Source organism: Hippopotamus amphibius, chromosome 1 (genome assembly GCF_030028045.1).
Source record: "Hippopotamus amphibius kiboko isolate mHipAmp2 chromosome 1, mHipAmp2.hap2, whole genome shotgun sequence".
In the NCBI taxonomy this organism is placed as follows: Eukaryota; Metazoa; Chordata; class Mammalia; order Artiodactyla; family Hippopotamidae; genus Hippopotamus; species Hippopotamus amphibius.
Window position 1 is genome coordinate 132771249 of NC_080186.1, and position 24831 is coordinate 132796079.

The following is a 24831-nucleotide window of genomic DNA, read 5'->3' on the forward strand; positions in this document are numbered from 1 at the left end:
CCTCACCAGCCTGGCATCCCCTCCTCCTCTCTCTGCCACTCTTAGCCCCAGCGGCCTCTCCTCTACACATCAGCCAGAGGGATCCTTTTAAAATATAAAATTAATTGTGCCTCTTCCCTGCTTAATCCCGCTATGGCGAACAACCCAGATGCTTTATGGGGCACATGGTCTGGCCCCTGCTGCCCGCCCCCACCTCCCACCCTCACTCACAGCCCTCCAGCCACAGAAGCCTCCTTGCTGTTCCTGCTCTAACACACGGAGCGCACTCCCGCCTCAGGGCCTTTGCATTCTTCCTCTGCCTGGAGCTTGCTCTGCCCAGAGCTTCCCATAGTGGCTTCTCATCTCCTAGGTTGACATCTCAACTCAGATGTCGCCTCCTCAGATGGCCTTCCCTGGCCACACTGTCCAGTGTCATACTACCCTCCCGGTCCAGCTCTAGCCATCCCTGCTCCTTTTGCTCAGAGTTGTCTTATTTGCTACCTTTTTTATCGTCTGTCTCTATCCACTGGAAGGTAAGCTCCATGAGGCTAGGCCCTTAACTGTCTCATTCACCACTGCGGTTTCCAGCACCTAGCCCATACCTGGTTCACAGTAAATGACCGATAAGTAAATTTTAGTAAGTGCATGAAGGGCTTGGTGAGGTAGGTATGAATAATGCTATTTAAAAGTTATGAGACTCAGGGAGGTAAAGGGACTTGCCTAATGGCACACAGCTAGTAAAAGCAGGGTAGAAGTTCAAACCAAGTCTCTGATTCCAGGTCATGCCCTTAGCAAGTCTTGTCTCCACCCTCCCCCACCCTCCACTCCCCCCCATCCCCCCGCCCCGTGTTCCTTCTGCCTCTCACTAGAGCTCTGAGCTCCCACCCACCCATCCCCAGCCTCAGGATTACTATCCCATATTCTGACTTGCAGTGTGACAAAGGGAAAAAACCCTGACCCTCTCTGACCTCCTTTCAGTACTGCCCCGCTAGGAGGCATCAATAACTTACATTTATTTCGAGCCTATCACATGCTGGGCAATGTTCTACCTTATATGCATTATCTGACTTAATCCTTACAACAATCCCAGCGGATTAGAACTATTTTTTTATTATCCCCATTTTACAGGTGAGAAAAATGAGTCCCAAGCTCAGACAGTGATGGAGTTAAAACCCAGGCAAGCTTCAAATCCAGGCAGGCTAACTCAGAGGTCTGGGTCTTAGCTTGTCTCCCCCATCGGTCACTTCTCCTCCATGCCAGTCCCTTTTCTGGGGGGAGTTACTGAGTGAATGAACACCAAAGGTGGGCAGGGAAGGTCTTCGCTTTGACCTCACCTTCTTGGGGCAGAGGTCTGTGGATCTGGATGCTCAAAGAGCCAAAGATGGGGGCCTATCCCTCAGTTCTACTTCCAAATGACCTTGAGGGAGGAAGGGGTGCCAACGGTCACCCCGAGGAAGATACCTTCCAGCTGACTCTGGAAGATGGGGAAGCCCATAGGAGCACCCAAGTCTGGGTTCAAACCACAGTCAGGGAGGCAGGAAATGACTTCAGAACTGGTTTTGACTAGAAAGAAAGGCTGCATGCACCAGAGGGTGAGTGAGTGCAGGATGCCAGGGCGGGGCAGGGCACAACCCAGCTCCCCTGAAGGGAAAGCCTGCAAAGCCACTCTCACCAGGGCCCAGCATAGCACAGGAGCCCTGTGTCTGCCCAGGGCTGGGGGTCAGGAGCTCGAAGGACCTAAACCCTTCTCCAGCATCCAGAAAGGAAAGCAGAGAAGGAAAAAGAGAAAGTGGAAGAAAAAGGAGCTGGAAAGAAAGCCCTTTCGATAAAAACTCATGCTGTCTTTCTTTTCCCCGTTTCTCTTAAATGCATGGAGTAACAATAACAATAAAAAAAAAATTTTTTTTTAAACTGCTAATACTTATTTGAGCATTTACCCTCTGTCAGGCACTGTGCTTAGAGTCTGAATGTGGAATGTCTCATTAGATCCTCACAACAACCCTACAAAGTAGGAACTATTACACCCATTTTACATATGGAGAAACTGAGGCCCTGAGCCATTATGTTAGTTGCCAGAGTCATGCAGTAGGACCAAGATTTGAACACAGGCAGAGTAACTCCAGGGCTAGTCGAGACAGAGACATTCAGACAGAGAAAGGCAGAGTGGGACATACATCAGGCAGGTCAGTGATGGCAGAGAAGAGAGAAATGACTTTGATGGATGGATTGATTGACTGATTCCAGTGTGATTCCCTAGCTGGGCTTCCCTGCGGGCAGTCCATGGCCTCACTTTAAAGACTTTTGGTGTGTAGGGTAGGAAATAGCAGGGAAAGACCAAGAGGCAGACAGAGACCCAGAGAGACACGTACAAAGAGGGACCCAGAGGACCCAGAGAAAGGGAGCTGGAGAACACTGAGCAGGAGAATCGGTTTCTTTTCCCCCAAGCCTCAGGTGAAAACCCCAAGACCTCAGAGAGCAGCAGGAGAGCTGGGGGCCAGTGAGAGGCTTGGCAGGGCTGACCACACCCAGACCCTGCCCAGGGTGGCCAGCAGCCGGCTGGCCGCTACAATACCAATGCTGGCAATGCTGCTGGCCACTCTCCAGGCATCATCCCCTAGTGAGGAAACATCCTTGCCACAAAAGGTGCTGGGAGGTCATACCGAATCATACTCCTTTCCTCACCTCTGAAGGTGGACCAGGTTGAGGGGAAGGGAAAGAAGTGGGGGTGGGGGGAAGGAATCCTTTCTAGAGATGTTTCAGCATCACTACTCTCTCTCTCTCTCTCACACACACACACACACACACACACACACACACACACACACACACACTATGGCCTTTCTCCAAAGATGTCCATGGTTCCCCTTCCCCTAAAGTCTCCCAAGGAGGTTCGCAGGCCAAGTAGGGGAGCAGGAAAGGGGAGAGAAATCAATAGGATCGATCAGGAGCTATATTTAATCCTAGTGTATCTCTCATGTGGCCACTTGAGCTGCAGAGTCAGCGAGGTGTGGGTGGCCACTCCTCACTAGGGACAGAAGTCGTGGAACATGAGCTCAGAGGGCAGGGGGTTTAGATGGAGGTATTAATGCCCCTTCCCAGCTGGGAGCGCCCCTCGGGGAAGCTGGCTCTGTTGCTCTCTGTACCCTTGTTGCAAGATGCAAGGCTGGCTTGGAAGGAAGGACGGGAGAGGAGGACAAGAGAGGAGGAGGGAGGGAGCACTGATTCCTCAAGTACCTACTGCGTGCTGGACTCTGTGTAGCACTCACTCTGTGAATACCCACGTATTCACTGGCCCAAGCAGAGCACTTGTTTGTGGCCGGCTCTGTGCAGGAGGGTACAGCAGCGAACACAATAGACAGAAGGCACTTAACCTTAGAGTCTGCACTACAACAGGAGACACAGAGAGCAAGTAACTAAATACATAACAGAACCTCAGGTAGCAATAAGTTCTAGGAAGAGAAATATACCCACGAGGGGACAGAGACAGGAATTCTCTGATAAGGTGACAACTGAACAGTAGTCTGAGTGAAGGGAGGAAGCAAAAGCCAGGGGGACATCTGGGAGAAGGGCATCCCCAGGCGAAGGGTGCAGCAAAGGCCCTTAGCTGGGGACAAGCTTGGCGTGTTCGAGGGGCAGCAGGAAGCTCGCCGGGGCTGGAGGAGAGCAGGCAAGCATGGGGGGGGGCGGGTAGGGGAGCCCGAGGTTAGGGTGCTCGTCAGGAGCCAGGCCATGCCAGGCCTCCCTGCGGATCCAAGGATGTGGATTTCATTCTAAATGAGATGAGAGCCTTTGACTAAATGAGTGGCACAGTCGCACGTTCTGGACTGCATGGGGAAAGGACTGTGGGGCATCAGGCTCAGAGAGAAGAGAGGGGTTTCTGCTGACTCAGCCACACCAGCCAGCCCAGAGGACCTGGCTCCTGGCCCAAGTGCAGCCCTGCAGCAGGTACCAAAATGAGGGAAATGGGGACCAGAGGGCCCCCTCCCACTTCTGTCACCAGCTCAGCAAAAGCCCTGAAAGACCCCACATACTTTCCTAGGTGAGTCACGCAAGTCAGCCCCGATTATGTTTTGTGTTGCCCCGTAATTATTTTGTTCATTCATCCAGTAACCTTTAAGGGGGACTTGCTTTCAGGCCAGGTACTAGACACAGGGACAGGAGAAAGTTCACTGCTTTCAAGGAGCTCATGTTCTCAGAGGGGCAAGCGTGAATGGCAGAGCTCAGGGAGGCTGCCTAGTGGGGCAGAGCCCATCCATGCTGGGGCAGGCTGACTCCCCGTGAGCCCGAGCAGCGGCGACACAGCTAGAATCACAGATTAATCCATGCCAAGCTGGAGCAAGCCCACAGAATACTAACTCCATGGCCTATCCCTGCCTCCCCACAATGGTGAGGAAACCCACCAGTGTAGGGAGGGGATGGAAAGGGCCCAAGGGGACACAGAGCGTGAGGGGCCCAGGCTCTCCCTACTCAGAGTCAGCCCCTTAAAAAGGAGCAGGGACTCTGCCCTGGGAGCTCCTTGAGGACTGGGCTGTCTCACTCATTGCTGTATCACTGAGTGAGGGAGGGACCCCAGTGTGAACTGAGAGACCCGACCACATCCAACAGAAGGGTCCAAATACCCTTCCGCATCCGGCCTGTGGCAGCAGCCAGAGCACGGCCAGTCCACCCTGGAATCATGCTGAAGAAGCCTTTTCTACCTGCAGGTGACATGCCAGGGCCCCACTGATGGGAGAGAAGCAGCATCCCTTCTGGAAGCCCCACAAATCAGTTCTCGAGAGGGGAAACCTTCACCTGAATCCATGACGGGATCCCCCTGCCCCCGTACAACAGCAATGAGTTCAGGGGGTTATTATGCATATTCTTGCTTTAATAATCATATAATCTTTGAGCATAAGATATTCTCTCATTTCAATTACCCCATTTTACAAAAGAGTAAACAAGATCAGAAAGGCTAACACACACCTAAGGTCTCTAGCTCATAAGTGGTGGAACTGAGATTCCAATTCCATCTGACTCCGGAGTCCGCAGGCTCACCCTCTCAATAAACCACCTCCCTGGCTATCACAGCCCCTGCAGAGGCCTGCTCAGGGCTGTTCTGGGCACCATCAGTCCTAGAAGGCTGGCCAACTGCAAAACCTTGAGTGTTTGGGGTTTTTTTTCTTAATCAAGTAGAGAAGCTCTGTTTTTGCAAATGAAAACAGGCAGGACTATCCAACAACATGGCTTATGAAAGCAGATTTGCTCCCGCACCACCAGCCCCAACACTGGGGCCCCTGCCCCTCCCTGAGGGCTGACTCGGCTGACGGCAGGCGCTCCTCTGCTGAGACTCAAGGCCCCCCACCCAGCAGCCCTGCCTCCTGCAGCCAGCGGGTGCTGGTGCCTCCACACCCCAGCTTAAGGGCAGCAGCCTAGGAGGTGGGTGAGTCGGGCCTTCTCAGCCTTGCTTGGCAGGTGGAGAAACTAAATCCAGAGCCAGACATGCTTACCCCGAGCACTGGTGGCTGCTCAGTGACAAAGCTGCCACCGGAATCCAGGGGTCCAGTGCTGCTTCTTCAAGGTGGGAACTACCTGTGGGGCAGAGGTGACCAGGACCAAGGACAGGAAGGGGAGGGGCTGATGTGATAACCCCAGGTGGGCAGGGTGGCCTTCCCCCAGTTCCTAAGCTGCCAGGTGTCCCACTACCTAAGCCGCTAGCCCCCCGGCCAGCATACCTCTTCCTCCAGAGCCAAACCCAAAGCTAAGAAAGTCCTGCATTCGTGCAACAGCCACCCTCAGGGCCCCCAGAGTGCTCTGGGAAAGCTTCACAGAGCCATGGGGAGACCCTCTTGCAGAAGAGCCCAGTGTAGAAGCCTGGCTGACATCCATGCAGATTGCACCAAAGACTGCTCACTGCTGTAAAGCCGGCCAAGAGCTCCTGGACAGGGCACCCAGACAAAGGTGGGCCTACCCTTTGCACCTGCCTATGGAGTCTAGTGCCTCAGGATGCCGTCGAGTCTGAGATTCTGAGTGTTTTACAGACTCAAATCTGAGATTCCGAGGGTTTGTGGGGACTCCAGATTCCAGGCATTTGTAGGGAGTGCTTGCTGAAATTCCTAGACTGCATTCTAACTGTACAAGTGCAAGTCTCAGACGACACCACTCTTTCAGCTGGACGGAGCCCTGAGAAGGAGGGAGCAGGTTCACAGACCCCCCTGGGCCCCCTGGCCTGAATGAAGACTACTGGCTGCCCCTCCCCCATAAGCAGGGCAGGCCTCTAACACAGCCCCACCCTCCTGCCCGGCTTGGCCACATAAATCACCCTCCCAATAATATTTATATTGATTATCTAGATTGGAAGCCTCAATTGGCTCCATTGTCTCACTTCCTCTCCCAGGGCTCACAGATGGGGTCCCTCTGCCTCATCTGCGTTTCTAATGCGACACTGAAACGGAACCGCCTGAGTGGCCAGCAAGGCCCCTGGCTGCCCTGGGTGCTGGGGCGGGGGTGCAGGAGTGATAAACATACTCCTTGACAGAGAATCATTAAGTCGAGAGTGTGTGGAGCTGGAGGAGAAGCCAAGATGGGTGAGTCCCTGCACACGCCACGTGTGGCCCCAGCACCACCAGGGCTCTCGTTAGACATGCAGAGCTCAGGCCCCCCCGCAGCCCCTCCGCATCGACGTCAGCATCTGAACAAGACCCCTCAGTGATCTCGCTGCACGTTGGTGTTTAAGAAGCACTGCTCTGGTCCACCTCTTGTAATGTACAGAAGGGAAACCGAGGCCCAGAGAAGGCAAGGTCACACAGCAGGTGAGATCCCCTGAGTCTCTGGTTCAGGCAGAGGAAATGAGAGGGCACGTGGCTTCTGGAGGGAGGGGCCGGCCATTTCCGGCCTCCTCTGCCTCCCAAGCTCCTGACTCCTGTCTCAGAGCCTGGACAGATGGTTCAGATCAGAGTCTGAGCCCCCTGTACTCTCCCAGCCTGGAGGGCCCAGCGAGAGCTCCAGGGACTCCCCAGGAGGGCACCTCCCTCCCACCCCAGCCAGCCAGCTGCCCCTTCCCTGGCAGCAACTGGACAGCAGATCCCAGGGAAAACCGGCACCTGGGTCTGCCCAGCACAGCCAGGCGTCCGCGGGGGGGTGGGGCACAGCAGAGGGCCTGGGAGAGGTGGGGAGGAGGGACGGAAAGCTGTGGTCAGAGGGAGGGAAGCAGGGAGAAAGACAGAGGTGGTGGGGAGGGGGGAGACGGAGAGATGGACAGAAACAAGCGGAAGGAGTGGAGAAGGATCAGAGAGAGAGATGCCCAGATGAAAGGAGAAGCAGCCAGAATGAGAAAGGGAGAAGGATGCGGGAGGGAGGGGAATGGAGGCAGTAAAGAGTGATGGGGCAGGAGAAGGGAGGGGAGGCAGCTGGCCTGGAGAGGCAGGAGCCCAGCGTGGCCCAGCTCTGCCCGGCCCGGCCTGGCCCAGCCCCCAGTGACGGTGCAGCTGCCACACGGGGGCCCTTCCATGAGGTCAGTCCTGCCCCGGGGCTGAGGGAAAATAAATGGTGTCCAAGATAAAAGATCCAAGAAATTATTTGTCTCGTTGTCATGTCTTGCCTGCAACGGGCAGGGGCTGGCGGGCAGGCACAGCATCGCCTCAGAAAAGCCGGGGCTGGCCGGCTCGGCCCGCACGCACGCACCTTGGCCACCCACAGCCCCAGCCCCCGGCCCAAGGCCGGGACTTCAGATAACTCCCAGAAGCTGGGCCTGAGAAGGTAGGATGCGATGGGCGTGTGGTCAGTATCTGCTCAGAGTCTGGCCCCTAAATCCCCTCCAGGCTCTGGGAGGGAGGAGTCTGGCCTGCTTCACTCACAGCTGAGGGTCTTTGTGGGCTAGGGGCTTGGGGCAGGTGATGGTTCCTAAACACCCCAGAGGAGAGAGGGGCCGTTCTGGGGTCAAGGGCAGGTCAGGACGACCGTGGCCCGAGATGCTATGAGTGCCCATGCCTCACAGGTGCACAAGCTCAAGCCCGCAGAGCACACAAGCACAGGCCTATCCCCACGCACATGACACACTTTCACACACATGTGCACCCACACACTCACACCAGGCCAACTTCCACCACCACCACCAGCATCCAGAAAGCATTCTCCAGAGGCTCACACCCCTCTGAGCACCTGAACCTGGGGCAGATGAAGCAATGCCACGGGGCACCAACCTGTTTTAGGTCATCCCCAGGCAAGCCACAGATACCATGACAACTGGCATTGATGGGGCACTTACCAACAAGCACGTGCTTTATTCATGTCTTCAGTTACTACTCCCAACAAGGCTCTCAGGGAAGCACTACTGCATCCCCATTTTATAGATGAGGAAACTGAGGCCCAGAAAGGCTCAGCTCCAGGTGCAAGATCACACAGCCAGGACATGGCAGAGCTGGGATTTGAACCTGAGGTCTCAGAGGCCAGGAAGAATGTGTACACGCTTACCATACTTGTCCCCGTCCTCACCACGGGCACTGATCCTGCGGCCCAGGACCTGGATGTGCTTCCCGCTGGTCCGGCTGTAGAGCTGGTACAGCCGCAGCTGCTTACGGCTCACATCGTCCCGAGCCCGCGTCTGGTTCTCCACGTGGATGCGGAAGTCCACGTTCTCCTCGGCCGCCAGCACCTGAGCAGGCAGAAGGGGTGACAGTGAGCTACTCTGGAAGTCCAGAGTCCCTACGTATAGGAACCATATTTGCAACAAAGAGCCAGGGCCATCTCTATGCCAGCTCTGGGTCAGGCATCAGCACACGCTCATAATTGCCCTGTTACTACCCCCATTTCACAGATGAGGCAACTGAGACTCAGAGAAGTGAGGCAAGTTGTCCAAGGTGGCCCAGCCAGGAAGCAGCAAAGCTAAAAATCAGGTCTACGTCTATTTGACAACAAAGTTTGCTGTCTTTCCACCACAGTGCCAGATTAAAGCAAGAAATATGGAGCAAGTTTCCCGTGTAACCCTGGACACATGGCTTGTTCTGCCTCAGATTACTCCCCAGTAAAACAGTGCACTTGCCCTTCCCTCTGCTTCAATGCTCTTTCCCAGATTTTTGCACTCTGGCTCCTCTAATTCATTTGGGTCTCTGCTTAAATGTCACATCCTGAGACAGGACTTCCTTGACTGCTTCTCTGAGGCAGCCCCCACTTCTGTCACTCTCCATCTCCCTATCATGCTTTGTTTTTCTTTCTAGCATTGATCAACCTGACATAACATGTATTTATCTGGGTTTCGTCTGTCTCCCCCACTTGTTTGCTGCTACATCCCCAGCACACAGCATAGTAGAAACTTAAACATTTGTCAAATGAATGAATGAAAAAGTGAACAATTGAAAAGATCTGGAGTCCATCATCCCATTTAGCATTAAATTAGATTTTCCTATGCCCTGATAATTGTATGCCTGTACCAGCCCATCTTAATCAGAAAGCTGAACAATTCTTGCGGTCCAGACAGCGTTCCGGGTTTGTTCTATGTGCGCTTGGCTTGCAGAGCCCCATTCCCATGAGAGCAAGACCCCACTCAGCCCATGGTGGAGCTCTTGGAATTGGGGCTGCCCAAGCATCTGTCTCACCCCTCAGCTGCGAGCTCCCCAAGCAGGGACCATGTTTTCCTCATTGCTATGCCCCATGCCCAGGCCAGGGTCTCTGTCCGCCCACTGACCTGCACATGTCCTCCAACCCCAGCCTGGGCCCCACAGGCACTTCAGCTGGACCACATTATTTAACCGTCACCATCATCCTTAGCGTGGAAACATTATCCCACATTATAGACGAGGAAACTGAGGCTCCGAGGCCGAACTGACAAGGTCACAGAGCAGGCAATGGCAGAGTTAGCCCCAGGCCACGTGGCCCCAGAGGGCTGCTTTCAGCCCCACCTCACCGGGCCCTGCCTGCCTCACCAGCACAGTGGGGAGCAGGACCCAGGTTCAAAACCCAGTCTTGAGCACATATCCAGAGAAAACCATCATTTGAAGTCACACACGCACCCCAAAGTTCACTGCATCACTATTCACAACAGCCAGGACATGGAAGCAACCTAAATGTCCATCAACGGAGGAACGGATAAAGAAGATGGGGTACATATATGCGATGGAAAATTACAAAGCCTTAAAAAAGAATGAAATAATGCCATTTGCAGCAACATGGATGGACCTAGAGATTGTCATACTGAGTGAAATAAGTCAGACAGAGAAAGACGAATATTGTATGATATCACTTATATGTAGAATCTAAAAAGATGGTACAAATGAACTTATTTACAAAACAGAAATAGAGTCACAGATGTAGAAAACAAACTTATGGTTACCAGGGGAGAGAGTGGCAAAGGGAGGGATTAACTGGGAGACTGGGGTTGACAAATACATACTACTATGTATAAAATAAATAACTAATAGGGACCTACTATATAGCACAGGGAACTCTACTCAGTACTCTATAATGACCTAGATGGGAAAAGAATCTAAAAAAGAGTGGATATATGTATATGTATAACTGATATGCTTTGGTGTACAGCAGGAACTAGAGCAACATTGTATATCAACCATACTCTAATAAAAATTTTAAACAAACAAACAAACAAAAAACCAGGGATAGCCACTCTCTAGCTAAGGGTCCCCAGGCATGTTACTGAGAGAGGTGACAACGGCACCCGCTTTGCGGGTGGCTGCGAATATTAAACATAGAGTATTAGAACAGTTGCCTGATACAGAGTTAAGTGCTCAGCAGGCATAAATAACTACTGAGAGGCTACAAGGGAGCCCTTTAAGAGGCTCTTAGTGGAGCCCCGCAAACAGAAGCCTCCCCAGGACACAAGTGGATCACACTCTCACATCCTTAGAGACAAGGCACTTCGCTGCTCAGATTACAGTTTGGGAAGATGTTATTGCTTCCGATCATCCTGACAACCCTAGGAGATGGGAATGCTTATTTCCCCCATTTAACAGATGTAGAAACTGAGGCTCAGAAAAGTAAAGTCAGCTGCTCTGAGCTGCACAGCCCGGTGGCACAGGGCCTGGTTGCGGGTGCACCAAGTGTGCATGCTCTTCACTTCCACTACCTTCAATGGCCAGCCCATTCGCTGTCCAATCTCATACCTGGGAGCTGCCTCATTTTACACCCTGATGCTCAGGGAGGATAGAGCTCCAGTGCCCCCTGAGGCCCACACCTGGTGGGCACATGTCCTGAAGACCCTGCACCCGTGGCTCTCGACCTTCCTGGAATGACTTTCCAAGGTGCCTGGCCCTGTCCCCTCCCCCAAGGCCAGGCCTCCGGCCTCCCTCCCCGTTCTCCAGATCTCCTCCTGCTCACAGGAGACCTTATCGACCAGAGGTCAAACCAATCTCCTCACCCCAGGTCCCCGAGGGGAGCTGCCCTGCCCCAGAAGCCAGCCTCCCATTAACGATTTTCTCCCTGGCCCACTGGACAGAGGCAGCACGGGTGACCCAGGGTCAGCAGGGGCTATCTGGTGGCCCTTCCCCAGGATGTGGGGGACAATCCATCTTGCCCAGCTTCCACCATTTAAGCCATACTCTGTGGCCACATCAATCCAGAGGGAGGTAACAGGGGTGGCCTCTGACATGGAAACAAAGTCTGCCTTTTTGAAAAAGGCAGGGAGACCCCTGGGCTTCCTGGGCAAGACCTCTGGGGGCCTCCAGGTCTTTGCACAGGCTGGGTCCTCTGCCAAAGGCACCCAGCCCCCTCTGCCCGGCTGACACCTGCCCTCAGGTACCTCCTCTGGCAATGTTTCCTGTCCTCCGGCCTCAGGCTGGTTTACAGCCTCTGGACACTACTGTAATAGCTTACTGTCCCCACAGCCCAGTTTGTCTGGTTCATTCCTAAACCTCCAGCTCTGCCCCCAGAAGGCACCTGGCAAATGTTTGCTAAATAACTGTGGCTAGGATGGGGAAAACCTGGCAGCCAAAATCAGCCCCATCACTTACTACCCAGACGAGCAGAGTGCCCAAGAGAGGGTTTTTAAAGCCATCAGTTACTAAGCTTTCCTCTGTTCCATGCACTCTGCTAAGAAGCTTTCAAGACATGGTACCTCATCAAATTCCCTCAACCACCCATGGAAGTAGGCACCAGTTAGAGTCCATTTCACAGACTGGACCTCTGAGGCACCTCTCCAGGGCCTGCCTGCAGAGCTTATGCACAGTGCGGCTGCTCAGGAACATCCTCTCCCTCCTCCTTTCCTGCTACTTTGGTCTCGCTGCCCCAGAGGGGGCCTGTCTTCCAAGCCTTCCTAGAACAGTCAGAGCTGCTCTCTACCTGGCTAACACTCGTCCAGGTGCAAAATCATCAGGGGCGTTGAAATGCTGCCATGTGACAACAATCAAAATGCTGCAGCTCTCGCGAGGTGAGCAGGGCTGGCACAGCCGGGGTCTCTCCTGGGGCAGAGCAAGGTGCCTTCCCCCACCCCATACTCACGGATTATCTTTGGGGTTGAGGTAGCTTTTCCCACAGCCGGGTAGCCTACAGTGGGGTTCTCCTGCAGCCTGACTGAGACCCCAGTTCCCACCCCCAGGGGGATCCATCCCTTCTCTGACGGGCTTGGGCTTTGGTGGAAATATTCACTCCCTGATCCAGGAATTGCACGGGGGCAGCAAGGGCCCAACAGGTCCAACTGTCCCCCCAGACCCCAGCACAGACGTGGTGCTCAGTGGCACAGAGCCCACCGCCTTCCCCCCGCACTGTCAGCCTCTAGTGCACGAGGTGACGGGTTTCCCTGCTCCAAAGTCTGTCTGGCTCCCCAGTACCCACAGCACAGTGCCCACATGTGGTCCTTTACCATCCAATCCCCGCCTACCTTCCAAACCTCCTCTCCTAGGCACCTTGGGGGGAAACTACCATGGGGGTGAAAAGAGGCTGGGGTGACCCCCACCCCAGTCCCAGGGCCAGCTTCCAGACATCCACCCAGGTTCCTCCTCCCATCGGGGAATCCAATAGCCACCACAGCTCCCTCTGACCAAAGGTTTCAACCTCATCAACCCACTCATGGCTCTGAAGGCATGTTTGAAGGGGCTTCCTATTTCTTCCTGGGCCTGCCTCCCGCCAACATCTGCCATATCACACATCACCTACGTACACACATTACATTAGCACACCCACACACACACATTCAACAAGATAACTAAGACTCACTGACCTCAGGTGTGACCTGGCTCCACCCCCAAATCACCAACTTATTTGATTTCTTTAACCCTCAGTTTTCTCATCAGCAGAGTGAGATTGTTTACAATTATTTATCTCAGAAAAACATTAGTAAGAATAGTCACTTTGTTTTCTTTTTTCTTATTTTCTAAACAGCCACTACTTATGAAGCATGTCCTCTGTGCTAAGAAGAACTCTAGGCATATTATCTTACGTCATCCCCAGAGCATCCCTGAGTTGGTATTATTATCCCCATTTTACAGATGAGGAAACTGAGGCTCAGAGAGGTTACACTGCATGCACAGACTCACAGAATTGGTGTAAAAAAGAATCAAGATTCGAATCCAGCTCAGCCTAGAAGCCACACTCCCTGCCCCTTCACCCTCGCTTGCTTCATTCTCCTTTCTCTCTGTCACCCACCTCCTTTCCCCCATTCAAGAAAGCAATTGACTCCAACCACAAGCCATACATAGGGCAGGGACTGAGGTGGAGGATTAAACATGAAAGGACCGAGGCCTGGAGCTCACCCCCCTACCCAAGAGAGGAGGATGGGGTCAGACTGCTCCCTCCCGCCCAGGTCCTTGAAGCTTCATACAATCCATGCCCCTGTCTCCAGGCAGCCTGCCCAGAAAGGGAGGGTCTCCCTGGTCCCAGGAGAGGCAGCCCACAGACTTCCGGCCACATTCCACCACCGCCTGCCTCCTCCTCCAGCAGCAGCATCAGGGCCAGCCGTGTCGAGGGCTTTCAGAGCTTCTCCGAATTCTGGATTCAAACCTGAGACCTGCACCCTGCTCCAGAAGCGGCCCCTTGTAGAATCAGCACCCTCTCTTCCCTGAAATGCATCTCCCAGCTCTTCCTCGAGAGCAAGCCTGGACTCAGGCCCAGGAGCTGATGCCAGTCCTAACGCTCTGTGGATTATTATTGTCGTTGAGAGCAAAACTAACGCTGCCTCCCAGTTAGTGGGCGTTTGCTCAGTGCCAGGGCCTGAGCTAAGCACTTTCCAGGCACAGTCTCCTTGCTCCTTGCAGGACTCAGGCAGGTCAGAGCGATCACCATCCCTGTGATAAAGGGAGACACAGAGAAGCTAAGGGATTTGCCCAAGTTGTACCAAAAGTGATGCAGCCAAGAACTGAACCCATCTCTGGCTCTAGAGTCCACTGGTTTCTGCTAGCTGACACCCCTGGACAGAAAGGGGAGAAGGGAGGCCGGGCCCACCCCTGAATCTGAGCTTGGCTAACTCAGACGGATGCCCCCACTCACCCTTCAGCCCCGGGCTTCTCCCCTCTCTTCTGTCACACTCTCCACACCCATCGCAGCCAGGACAGAGTGACGCTCCAAAGGGCCCTTCCCCACCCCCAGCCTGTCCATTAAGCTCCCAGGGCTGTCAATGTATTGATTGGCAGGGCTGAGCCATCAGCATGGGAGGGGGCTGCTGCCACCCAAGGTGCTGACCGGGAGCCTCTCCTCCCCATACATCAGCCTTCTCTGTACAGATGGGCGATACAGGTGCCGCCGCCCGCCAACCCTGCAGCCAGCCTGAGGGAGGGGCAGGACGCCTCAAGACCCATGCCCCCTTCTTTCCTCCCTTTCTCCTTCCTTCCAGTCCCTCTCCCTTAAAGCCCCTGGATGGGGACAGTGGTCGTGCATGTCGAAGAGGTAATAAACAAGCCCTTTATTCTGGCATTCAATGCCCGCCATGGCCTTTTATATCACCCCCACTCCTGAACTTGATGTTCCAGCCACCCCAACCAGCTGAGCACATTAGGCTGTTCCCTGCTGCACGTAGAAATGGTCCATGTGCCTGCAAAGGCGTTTTCATACACACACAAACACACACACACACTCGGAGTCTTCACCCAGCTTGTTCCTGTTTCAAGATTCAAAGGGGGCACCTTCCCTGGCCAGATCCTCTTGCCCTGAGTCTGGTTCAGGGCTCTTCATCAGAATAACCTCTGCACCCTTGAGCCCCTGTCTCCCTGCACAGATCCGCAGATTCCTCTCAAGTCTCTGAGGGCCGGGACAGCTCCTGAGCACCCCGGGCCCCACACCTGGTACAGGGTTGGGGGCTTAATCCCGGTGCCCGGCTCTCAGAGAAGCTGCTCCCTCGACCCCTCCACCTGCTGACCCAACATCATGCTGCATGCCAGGACTGCATCAGGTGACACAGGGCCCATGGGAGGGGCCAGGCCTCCTCTGACTTCCAGGAGCTAGGAGCTGATGGACAAGCAGGCCTCTAGGCACCCCAGAGTCAAATGTGTAACTGCAGTTCACATTTACTCAACACTTATTATGAGCCAGGTGCTGGGCCAAGTGCTTCCTGCAAGTGACCACAGTTCATCCCCTACAGCTACCCCAAGGCGGGGGGGGGGGGGGGGGGGTGTCTATCCTGATGCCCATATTAAAGATGAGAAACAGAGAAGCCAAGAATTCACTCAGTCATGCAGCTACCAAGTGGCCGAGGTGGGGTATGACCCTGGTGGGTAGGGTCCAGAGGCTGAGCTCCTATACATCCCTGTGAGCCCCAGCAGAGAATGCACCGGTCACAGGGAAGAGACAAAGTGCTAAGGAGTTCCAAGGCAGAGGCGGAATGGGGAGAGTGGTAAACAAAGCTGCCCAAAGCACCTGCCATCTCTTCACAGGGAGCATCAAGGAACGAAGCTGAAGCCTTAGACGTCTTCTTCACCCCACTCAAAACCCAGTCCAGGGCCAGCCATGTTGCTGACAAGGAGCAGCACCATAATTGAATGCCTACTGCATACCAGGTCCAAGACATGGCTTCAGCAACTCCTCCCCACAGGCCCGAGGAATAGTGTTATTATTCCTATTTCTCAACTGACGAGGAGGTAGAGACTCAGAGAGGTTAAGGATCTTTCCCAGGGGCACACAGACTGTGAGTGGTGCAATAATAAGGATTAAATTCAGACCTAAATCCAAGGCCTGTGCTCAGACTACAGGGGACCTGATATCACCAATGCAAGGAGCACATCCTTCCTAGATTTCTTCAGCGCGCTGCAGCATGCTAACAACACAGAGCACATAACTGATCGAGCAATTACTATTACTCATTTATTCACTGAGTGTCAGCCAGAGTGCTAGCTACTCTGTGTGCATTATCTTATTTAGTCCTCACCATAACCCTTAAGAAGTAGATACCTTTTACTACCCCATTATATGGATGGGCAAAACCGAGGTGCAGAGGGTGGAAAGTTAAGAAATTTGCTGAACAGCTGCTCAGCAGCACAGACAGGATTCAAACCAAAGTCTCTCCTATGCCAAAGCCCACGCATTCAAGCACCACAGAAGCCGCCTAGCTCACTTCGCTGATACCCAGTTGGATAAACTGAGGCACAGAGAGGGAGGTCACACAATGAGCCAATGACAGAGCCAGGACTCCAACCCAGGCATCCTGAGAGTCCTTCTGCTCTGTGGCCCGTGGGAGGCTTGTCTTGGGCCCCATCCTTGGCACAGCAGCATTTTAAATGGGCCTAAGGCCTTATGCCATTTAGATGTCAGAGCAAACAAAACCCGGTCATCTCCCAGCCACTCCCAGCAAGCCTGACGGGCCGGCCCGTTTACCCACTGATGTTCCGGAACAAATCCCTATACTCAGACCCAAGATGCGGACAGCAGGCCTCAGCCCTTCCTGAGGCCCAGTGGCTCTCCAGCCTGGGCTGCACCAACAGGGCCCTTGGCGTTGCCCTTCCCTAAGTGCTCAGCCATGGGTCCTTGTGAGTAGGGGGGCAAACCCAACCCAGCATAAAATATGGGGCACACGGATGTCCATCAGAGAACCCCTGCCTTCAGGAAGGAAACAACACCTTCCCTCTCCCCAGTCACCAGGAGGTGGCAGTGCCATGGACAAGGGGAGCTTATTCCACTGACAAGGGGATGGAGGCAAGGAGTCTTCCCAGAACAGGAGGCACAGGGACTAGGTCTTGAAATGCAGACACGATGTCAGAGCACTGGACTCTGCACTCTCCCCAGCTCCACACCCTCAGAAAGTATAACTCTTTTGTGGGTTGTCTGCCCCCCACCCCCCCCATTTTATACTTGCAGAAGCTGAGACCCAAAGAGGTTAAGTAACTGGTCCAAAGTCACATAGCAAAGAGCGATTCTTTGAACCGGGCTGGCAGACTCCAGAGCCTTTAAAGGGCTGTTTAATAAGCCTGGGTTCGGGCTTCCTAGGTGGCGCAGTGGTTTAGAATCCGCCTGACAATGCAGAGGTCACGGGTTGGATCCCAGCTCCAGGAAGATCCCACGTGCCACGGAGCAACTAAGCCCGTGTGCCAAAATAAATAAATAAATTAAAAAAAAAAAAAAAATAAGCCTGGGTCCTAGAGTGGGCAAGCCTAGAGCTGAATCCCACTCTGCCTCTCTCCTGCTGTGCAACCAAAGGCAGATTGTTTCATGCCTCTGAGCCTCACTTTCTTCATCTGGAGAATTCCCTACTTCCAGGCTGGCTGTGAGGCACAGCCTAGATCCTGTGAGAAAGCGTCACGTAACGAGCCTGCGATACCTGGTGGCAGCTACCAGTATAGTTGTTGGCCTGATGTGCCTGCACCCTGAGTTCCTACACCACCAACTTCCCTGCTATAGGATGAGGTGAGAACCAAGAGATCCTGCTGAGGACAGAAAGTCTCCTCCCTGCCCCGGTCCATCTCCCTTTGGGGGCCCAGTGTGTCCTCACAGCCACCCAGGGCAGGGAGGAGGCAGCACTGTCGCCCTGACACACTGGCTAAGCCAACCACAAGAAATTTTAAAAATCCATCTCCTTGTCTCAGAGCAGGTGACACTCCTAGGCTGCAGGAGGGCTGGCAGGGTGCCCCCTCCCCACCTCCATTCGGGGAAAGAAGCTGGAAGGAGAGTGCTGAATCCCCCAGGCCTCACCTCCCCCCACCAAAAAAAAAAACACCCAGCTCTGGCTCTGAAACCCTTTCAGACCAGAGCATTCCAAGAAGATCAGGGCCTGCAGACACCAAGTCAGATGCCCTCGACCACAGAGATGCCCACCTGGCCTCTGATCATCCCCTGCAACAGGGATCCTATCACGGAGATCCAACCGGATCTCTCACTAAGGACCTATAGCATGTCTCTTGAGAGTCCGTTACCCCATCCGTATTCTCTCTGAATAATTTGAGTACTTCTGAAAAAGTCTACCTGGTGTGCTGGAAAGAATACAAGATCTTGATTTCAGAGTCTTGAGTCTTAGCTGTGGCCTGGAACAAATCCCTTCCCTGCTCTGTGCCTCACTTTCTCTATCTGTGAGGTAGGAATATTCTCCCCTCCTACCCCAGTCTCCCTTGGAGAATGGTAGAAAGAATGCAACAAACTTCCTAATGCAAGAGCCACTTACAAGCAGCACGTTCTCAACAAACGCAGGTCACTTCTCCCCAGCCGTGGTTTCCCCCTCTGTCAGACAGGACGATGCTTCCTGCCCCTCAACCCTTCACAGCACAGGAAAGAAGGGGCGGAACTGAAGGAACTCCTGTTTATCTGGCACTCTCCCTCTCTGGACCAGGAGCTCCGTGAGGACAGGAACAAGGACAGGAACAGACTAGTCTTGTTCCAGGGCCAGCAAGAAGCAGGCTCCCAGCAAATATTTGGTGAACAAATACCTGACTGGATGAAGCACTTGGATGAGGTTGCTTCTTTAAGAAACTAAAAGTGCAATCTAATAGGACAGTGTCCCCTCCTCTTCAAGCCCCAAAGGACTCTGTCTCCGGCTTCCCCATCCTAGTAAGCTTGAAGAAAGATTCTAAACCTCACTGAGAAGGCCAGGTGTGGGGGTGGTCAGGCCAAGAGAAGGCATGGAAGGAAACTTCCAAACTTGAACAAGTGCGGTGAGGGAGGAAGCAGCGCTGCGGGAGGGAGGGACCGCGGGGCCGCTGGAAGCCCCCCCTGCCCTGGCCCGCCTGTCTAGGGAAGGCCAGGACCTAGCAGAGCCTGGCGGCAGGAACAATGTCAGGCAGGTGCCGGCCGAGCTGCGTGAAAGGCCCAGCCCGGTGTCATTGTCAGCGCTCAGCCAAGTGCAGAAAAGCAATTTACTGGTCACGCCACTTGCTCCCCTTGGAAATTTTTAAAATTCTTCCGATTTGAGCTATCCACGGTGTCCCAAGTCGTGTGGAGAAGGGATTTTATTAAATTCCCAGCTTCCCGCTCCTGGGATTGCCGGTGGGGGAGGGCGGGGCTCACCACACTGGGGAGGGGGGCAGTGCCTGGCATTGACTGTGCTCAAGGAAATGTGGCTGGGGGCAGGCGCCCCATACGGGGTTTGGTGGCTGATGGATGGGAAGAGCCCAGAAACTCTGTTGCTAGGACTGGACCAGTTCCTCAAAACAGGGGGAAGGAAGAGCATAGGTGCATAGAGCTGCCGGCAGAGCGATGTGCCCTCCTGGGGGATGAGAATTCGCAAAACCTCTTCCACACCTATCATATACCATCTCATCCCCAGGGCCACACGTGTCACAAACGATGAAGCTAAGTCTCACAGAGGTCTACATATAGGGAAAGATGGAGTTGGGGTTCAGGCCCAGTCCACAGGATGCCAAAGCCCTGAGCCCTTCCCACAGTGCAGGGAGCCTCCCCTTGGCCCTGCTCACCAAGGGCGCTCTCACTACCACCCTCCAAGTGCACCCTTTCTAGGTAGCAGCTGCTTTCCAGGTTTTGGCCCAACACCTCCGTGGGGAGCAGAGTCCAGACTTCCGCAACTAGCACGAGGGTCCCACCCCTCACCTTTACCTCTAACGATCACTCCACCTTATCCCTAGAGCATGAAGGAGGGTTTGAGACTGCCGACTATGTCTATAACTCCCTAGGGTAGCGTGGCTTTATATTTCAGCAATCGTGGGTGCTTTCAAAAAAAACCTGTGGGGAACTGAGAACCCCCCCTCACAGACACTGCATATTTGGGCACCAGTTTGCACACGTTTCAGGGACCACCCCTCTCCTATAATCCCATCCTTAGATACCCTAAGGGTGCGTGGACCATGGGTTAAAAACATCAGTCAGCCCTAAGGTGGTTTGGAAGGGGAAAGTCTACAAAGCAAGGGAGAGGTGAGGGGGCAGGGAAAGGAGGCTCCCTCACCTGCTTGAAGGCCTAACCCAGATGGACCTAACCCAGATGGGCCACCCAGCTTTCCCACACCCACCTTCCAAGAGGCTGGCTCTAGCTCTGAGCAGGATGTAGAGGTGGGATGCAGAGTCCAGGTCAGGTTCCCTCCCTCACATTCCCCCGGAGAACACAAAGACCACCCAGCAGCCCCTCCTGGGCCCTGCTTCAAGGACTAAGAGGCAGCAGGCGACAAGAGGCTTGGGCAGCAAGGACCAAAACCACCACCTACTTCATGCCCGTTTCACTGTCCCTGCCCCCAGGCTCAGCACTCAGGAAAAGAGCTCTCACCCAGGTCAGACGAGCAGTCTCCCAGACTGACCCTGGGGCCTGCCCTCTGCCTGGGGACTCAGCTGCAAACCAGGCAGTCCATGACTGGCACTGGCCTCTCTCTCTGACACCAGCCATTCCCCACCCTGCCCCCGCCACCACACAGGGTCACATCTGCTTTGGCAAACAGCCAGTCTTAAGTTACTGACTCCAGTTGTATTGATTCAAAGAGTCACCAGGGACCCCAGCCTGGCCAACAGAAGGAAAGAAGCCATCAGTCTGTCCATCCATCCTTCCAGCCCCCAGTCCCAACTGGTTGCCCCCACCTGAATGTCCATCTTGATGGTAACAATTCTCTCTTAGCAGTGGGAGGGGAGATCCGCAGACTCACCACCACCACCCACTGCAAGAGATCACAGTGTCTCAACAGCACTCAACACACACAGCTGGGAGAAGCACCATTTCCCCTGCTCAGTGCTCTCCCTGGGCACCTCGAGAACCCCGAAAGCTAAGGCCTAAGCATCCTCTCTAACCCTGTGAGGACACCTGCCTTCAACCCAGAGGGGGAAGGGGCAGATAATCTCTTTTGGCCCCAGTCCAGCTCCTCCTAGGGCCCCTCCCCCAGAGCTCTAGTGGGTGGGGGATGAGGGCAGCTGGCACTTCCTATTCCCTTTCCCTTTGTGCCCCCCCACCCCCACCCCCAAGCCGAGGCAGCCTGGTCTGGTTCTAATCCGGGCTGAAGTCGGCTCCCTCAGTCCCTCTTCTCTTTCCCTCCCCACCCCCCCCCCCCAACCCTTTTCCTTCATTTCCACGGCTTTGGAAGCCCCAGCGTTCCAACTGTCTGCGTGCCAAGACCTTCCCGAGTCTGAAAGCTGCTGAAGTAACAGATCAGATTTTAGCAAGTGCTTTCCAGGCTGAGCGCCAAGCCCTCTTCTGATTCAGGAGAGCGAGCGAGCAGGGAGCGAGGCGGGGAACCAGCCGAGGGCTGCAACCACCTTGGGCAAGGGTGTGCGGAGCGGGGCCCATTCCGGAGCCGCGTCGCAGGCAATAGTCCCTAGGCCCAGGTGCCCCGCTCTGCTCCCTCTCACCCCAGTCTCCCCTCCTAGTCCCACATCTCTCTCTCTCTCTCTCTCTCCCTCTCAATGCTGCAAACGCCTTTGAAACCACAGAGTAATTTACAACTGAAGCTTTCTCCCTGGACTCGAAATCCACTCGGTTGAAAGGAGCCTTTTTGTTTGGAAGAGCGAGCGTAGATGTTCAGGGACGGTTGGCAGAAAAATCCCTACGTCCTAACTCCTCACCAGCTACAAGCCCGGTGGGGGGAGAGGGGGGCTTGGAGCCTGGGATATTGTAGCGGCTGAGCCCGCAGGCTCCGAGGATCTCCCCCCAGCCGCAGCCGACAGGGGCCGCGCCAGCCTGAGTCCCGCAACAGAGCCCCTTGCCCTTGGCCGGTCCCCCGCCCGCGCTGGCCGCATGCGGAGCCGCCCTTCCGCGCCCTGGGAACAGGTGCACTGGGCTCGGCGCCCAGGAGGGGTTCAACACAGGGAGGGGGCGCGGCCCGGGGGAGGGGGGTCGACACGTACCGGGAGGCAGGGGGGTTCCGGGGGGGAGGTCAGAGTCAGGAGCCCACGTACCTGTACCTGGAAGCACAGCAGCAGGAAGTGTAAACACCTGCGGGAGAGAGAGATGGAGAGGCGGTCAGTGGGACTGGAGGGAGGGGGACCCGCGTGCAGACAGACAGATACGCAGTGGGAAAGTCAGAAGAACGGCCGGGCGGGCAGACAGAGCCACAGGCACACGGACAGACGTCCAGGCAGGGTGGGCAGCCCCGCGCGCGGGCGCTTACAGGCAAGTGCAGGCGGAGGGCGCTGAATACATCGCTGGGCGGGGGGGGAGGCGGCGGCTCCTAGCCCAGCCTGCACATGTCCCCTTCGCGCGGCCGGGACCGGGCGCCTCCGCCGCCGCCGCCGCCGCCGCCGCCGCTGCTGCTGCTCCCTCCTCGCCGGCTGCTGCTGCTGCAGACTCTGCTGCTCCGGGGCGCTCCGCGGCGCGCCCTGCGGCATCAGCGCCCCGCGCGGCTCCTCCCAAGCGCTGCGCCCTCCGGGCTGGCGCGGGGACTGCGGGTCGGCCGCCGCTATGCAGGAGGCACCGGCCGGTGCGAGAAAGCTTGCTCACTGCCGGCCGGCCGGCCGTCCGGGCGTCCGCGGGAGGCTGGCTGCCCGGCTTACTCCGGGGGCAGCATGCGCGGCGGGGCTGGAAGCTGGGGCGCGCTCTCCAGGCGGGGAGCAGGGCTGCGCGGGGCCAGGGGTCAGCGCTCCGAGGCCGGGGCGCGCGGCTGCAGCACGAACGCGTCACGGCCGCTCCGTCTGGGCGCCCGCCGGCTCATGTCTCCTCCTCCGCGTCTCTCCGGCCGTGCGCATCGCCGCCTCCCACCGCTGGCGGCGGCCGGGGCGTTTTCTACGCGCGGGCGGCGAGGGGGCGGGGGGCCGGGGGCGGGCCCGGGCCCGAGCCGGCACAATGAGGATGCGGGGCCCGGGGGCTCCCCCCTCGGGGCGCGGCCGGACGGGCGCTCAGCTCGCCTGGGTGCGCCGCGCCCACATCAAAGGCGGCCCTGCCTGCTTGCCTGCCTGCCGCGGCCTCTCCACTGCCTCCTCCTCCTCCTCCTCCTGGCGGCTCCGGGTTGGAGGGAGGTGCTCAGACTCTCGGTGACGGGACCGGCAGCTCCGAAGGGGCAGAGCCCGCTAGGCTGGAGCTGGTGAGCGCTGGAAGCCGTCGGAATTCTGCACCTGGGCGCAACGACCCGCGCCACGGCGCAGACGCTGCTGGAACTGTACAGGCTGCGGTCCCCAAGAACGCAGTTAGGTGCGGAACGTCCTTGCTAGCCCACATTCGCTACTCGCACTCACACCCACCAGCGCTTGACTGGGGAGCGGGGAGGGGGCAGGCCAGGCCCAGCCCTCGGGGCGGCTCCACATAAGGGGGATCGCTGTTACCCGCCCTGAGTCCGCGTAGGACCGTGGCGTGTCCCAGGCGCCCTCTCGGACGGCTGGCCCCCCTCAATGAGCCCCCTTCCAATCTCTGTCTCTGCCGTTGAGGGGGAGGGCGTCTCGAGGGCGTCTCTTACGCCCCCCACCCCGCCTTCCAGGGCTCCCGGGTCGGTTCTCGAGATCCCAGCAGGGCTCTCCGGTAGGCGAGCCAGCTTTGGAAACGCACGGCTGCCACCTAGCGTCCCCAAGGCTGCCCTGCAGCCCAGCCCGGTCAGGATGTTACAGGCCCGGGAGGAGCCAGCAGGACTATGGTCAGCGACCACTCTAGGCCCTCTTCCGGCCTCCAGGCCGAGATTTGCTACTCTTCGCATACTAAGCACTTTGACACATTTAATCGGGTCCCTTCTGAGGGCATCTCTTCTAATCCCCTCCGCCCCTTCAGAGGAATCACTCCTGTTCTTCCCACCAAGCTAAAAATGTAGGTGTTCTTGTCACATATAACTGTCTCCCACCGTCTAGAGCTCCAGCCAGCCAGGCTCTGCTTTGGCCTGACGCTAAGGTAAGTCATAGTGGGAAAGAAACAGAACAAGCTCAAAAAACAAAACTCAGGAATCCAGACTATGGGGTTAAAAACTTTCAAACTTTGGCTATGGTTGATATCCCCATTTCACTTACAGTGAAACTGAGGTAGGGGCTGTAAAACTGCTACTTCCTAGTCACGAATACAAAATATCAGCAATTGTTCTGATTACTAGGCCTACCTGCAAGCTATTTTAAGTTCCCTTTCAAAGCTGAGGCTATCTTAACCTGTTTCAGCATTGGACAAAAGTGCAGAAAACCTTTTCAAAGCTAGGTATTGAGTGATGGAGAAAGTTCTTGTGGGAAGTGATGGGCTGAATTTACTCAGACATTCTCATTACTTTTTAAAGACCTCCGACAGACAAGTCAAGAGGTGGTTTGGGCCACTATCTGCCAAAGTGGGATGCTTGAAGTATCTCCTGGCTAAGAATCATACTTCCAATTTCCTATACTATTACTGTTTACTATTACTTTTGAATGAAATGGGTACATAAATTATTTATATTCTAAAATGCTTGCAATTTTTTCCAAGACTCAGATAGTATTTGTCGATTTTACAAATAAAGCCAAGTAAGACTGACCCAAAAGTCCCATCAAGTGAAGTTCTTAGTAAGAGCATAAACTCAAGAGGTCCTGGAAGTGAATACTGCCTCCAACATTTACTTATAAATTCCAGCAAGCTTCCTCATCTACAAACCAAGTGCTGAGTTGCTGTGAGTTACCAAATGAGGTCAGTCTGGCTCACGATGAAGGCTCCAAAGG

At 55.3% G+C, this 24831-nt stretch overlaps 1 protein-coding gene across 1 annotated transcript in view; it reads right to left on the reverse strand.

Annotated features, from left to right (window-relative positions):
* The window catches only part of FGF18 (fibroblast growth factor 18), a 33809-nt gene extending 11197 nt beyond the window's left edge, over positions 1-22612 (reverse strand). The window contains exons 1-3 of the mRNA XM_057747274.1: positions 22350-22612; positions 22138-22174; positions 8428-8608 (exon numbers count right to left, since the gene is read on the reverse strand). Coding sequence (XP_057603257.1) covers positions 8428-8608; positions 22138-22174; positions 22350-22381 — 250 coding nt within the window. The 5' untranslated portion in view covers positions 22382-22612. The remainder of the gene's footprint in view (positions 1-8427; positions 8609-22137; positions 22175-22349) is intronic.
* Between the last annotated feature and the right edge of the window lie 2219 nt (positions 22613-24831).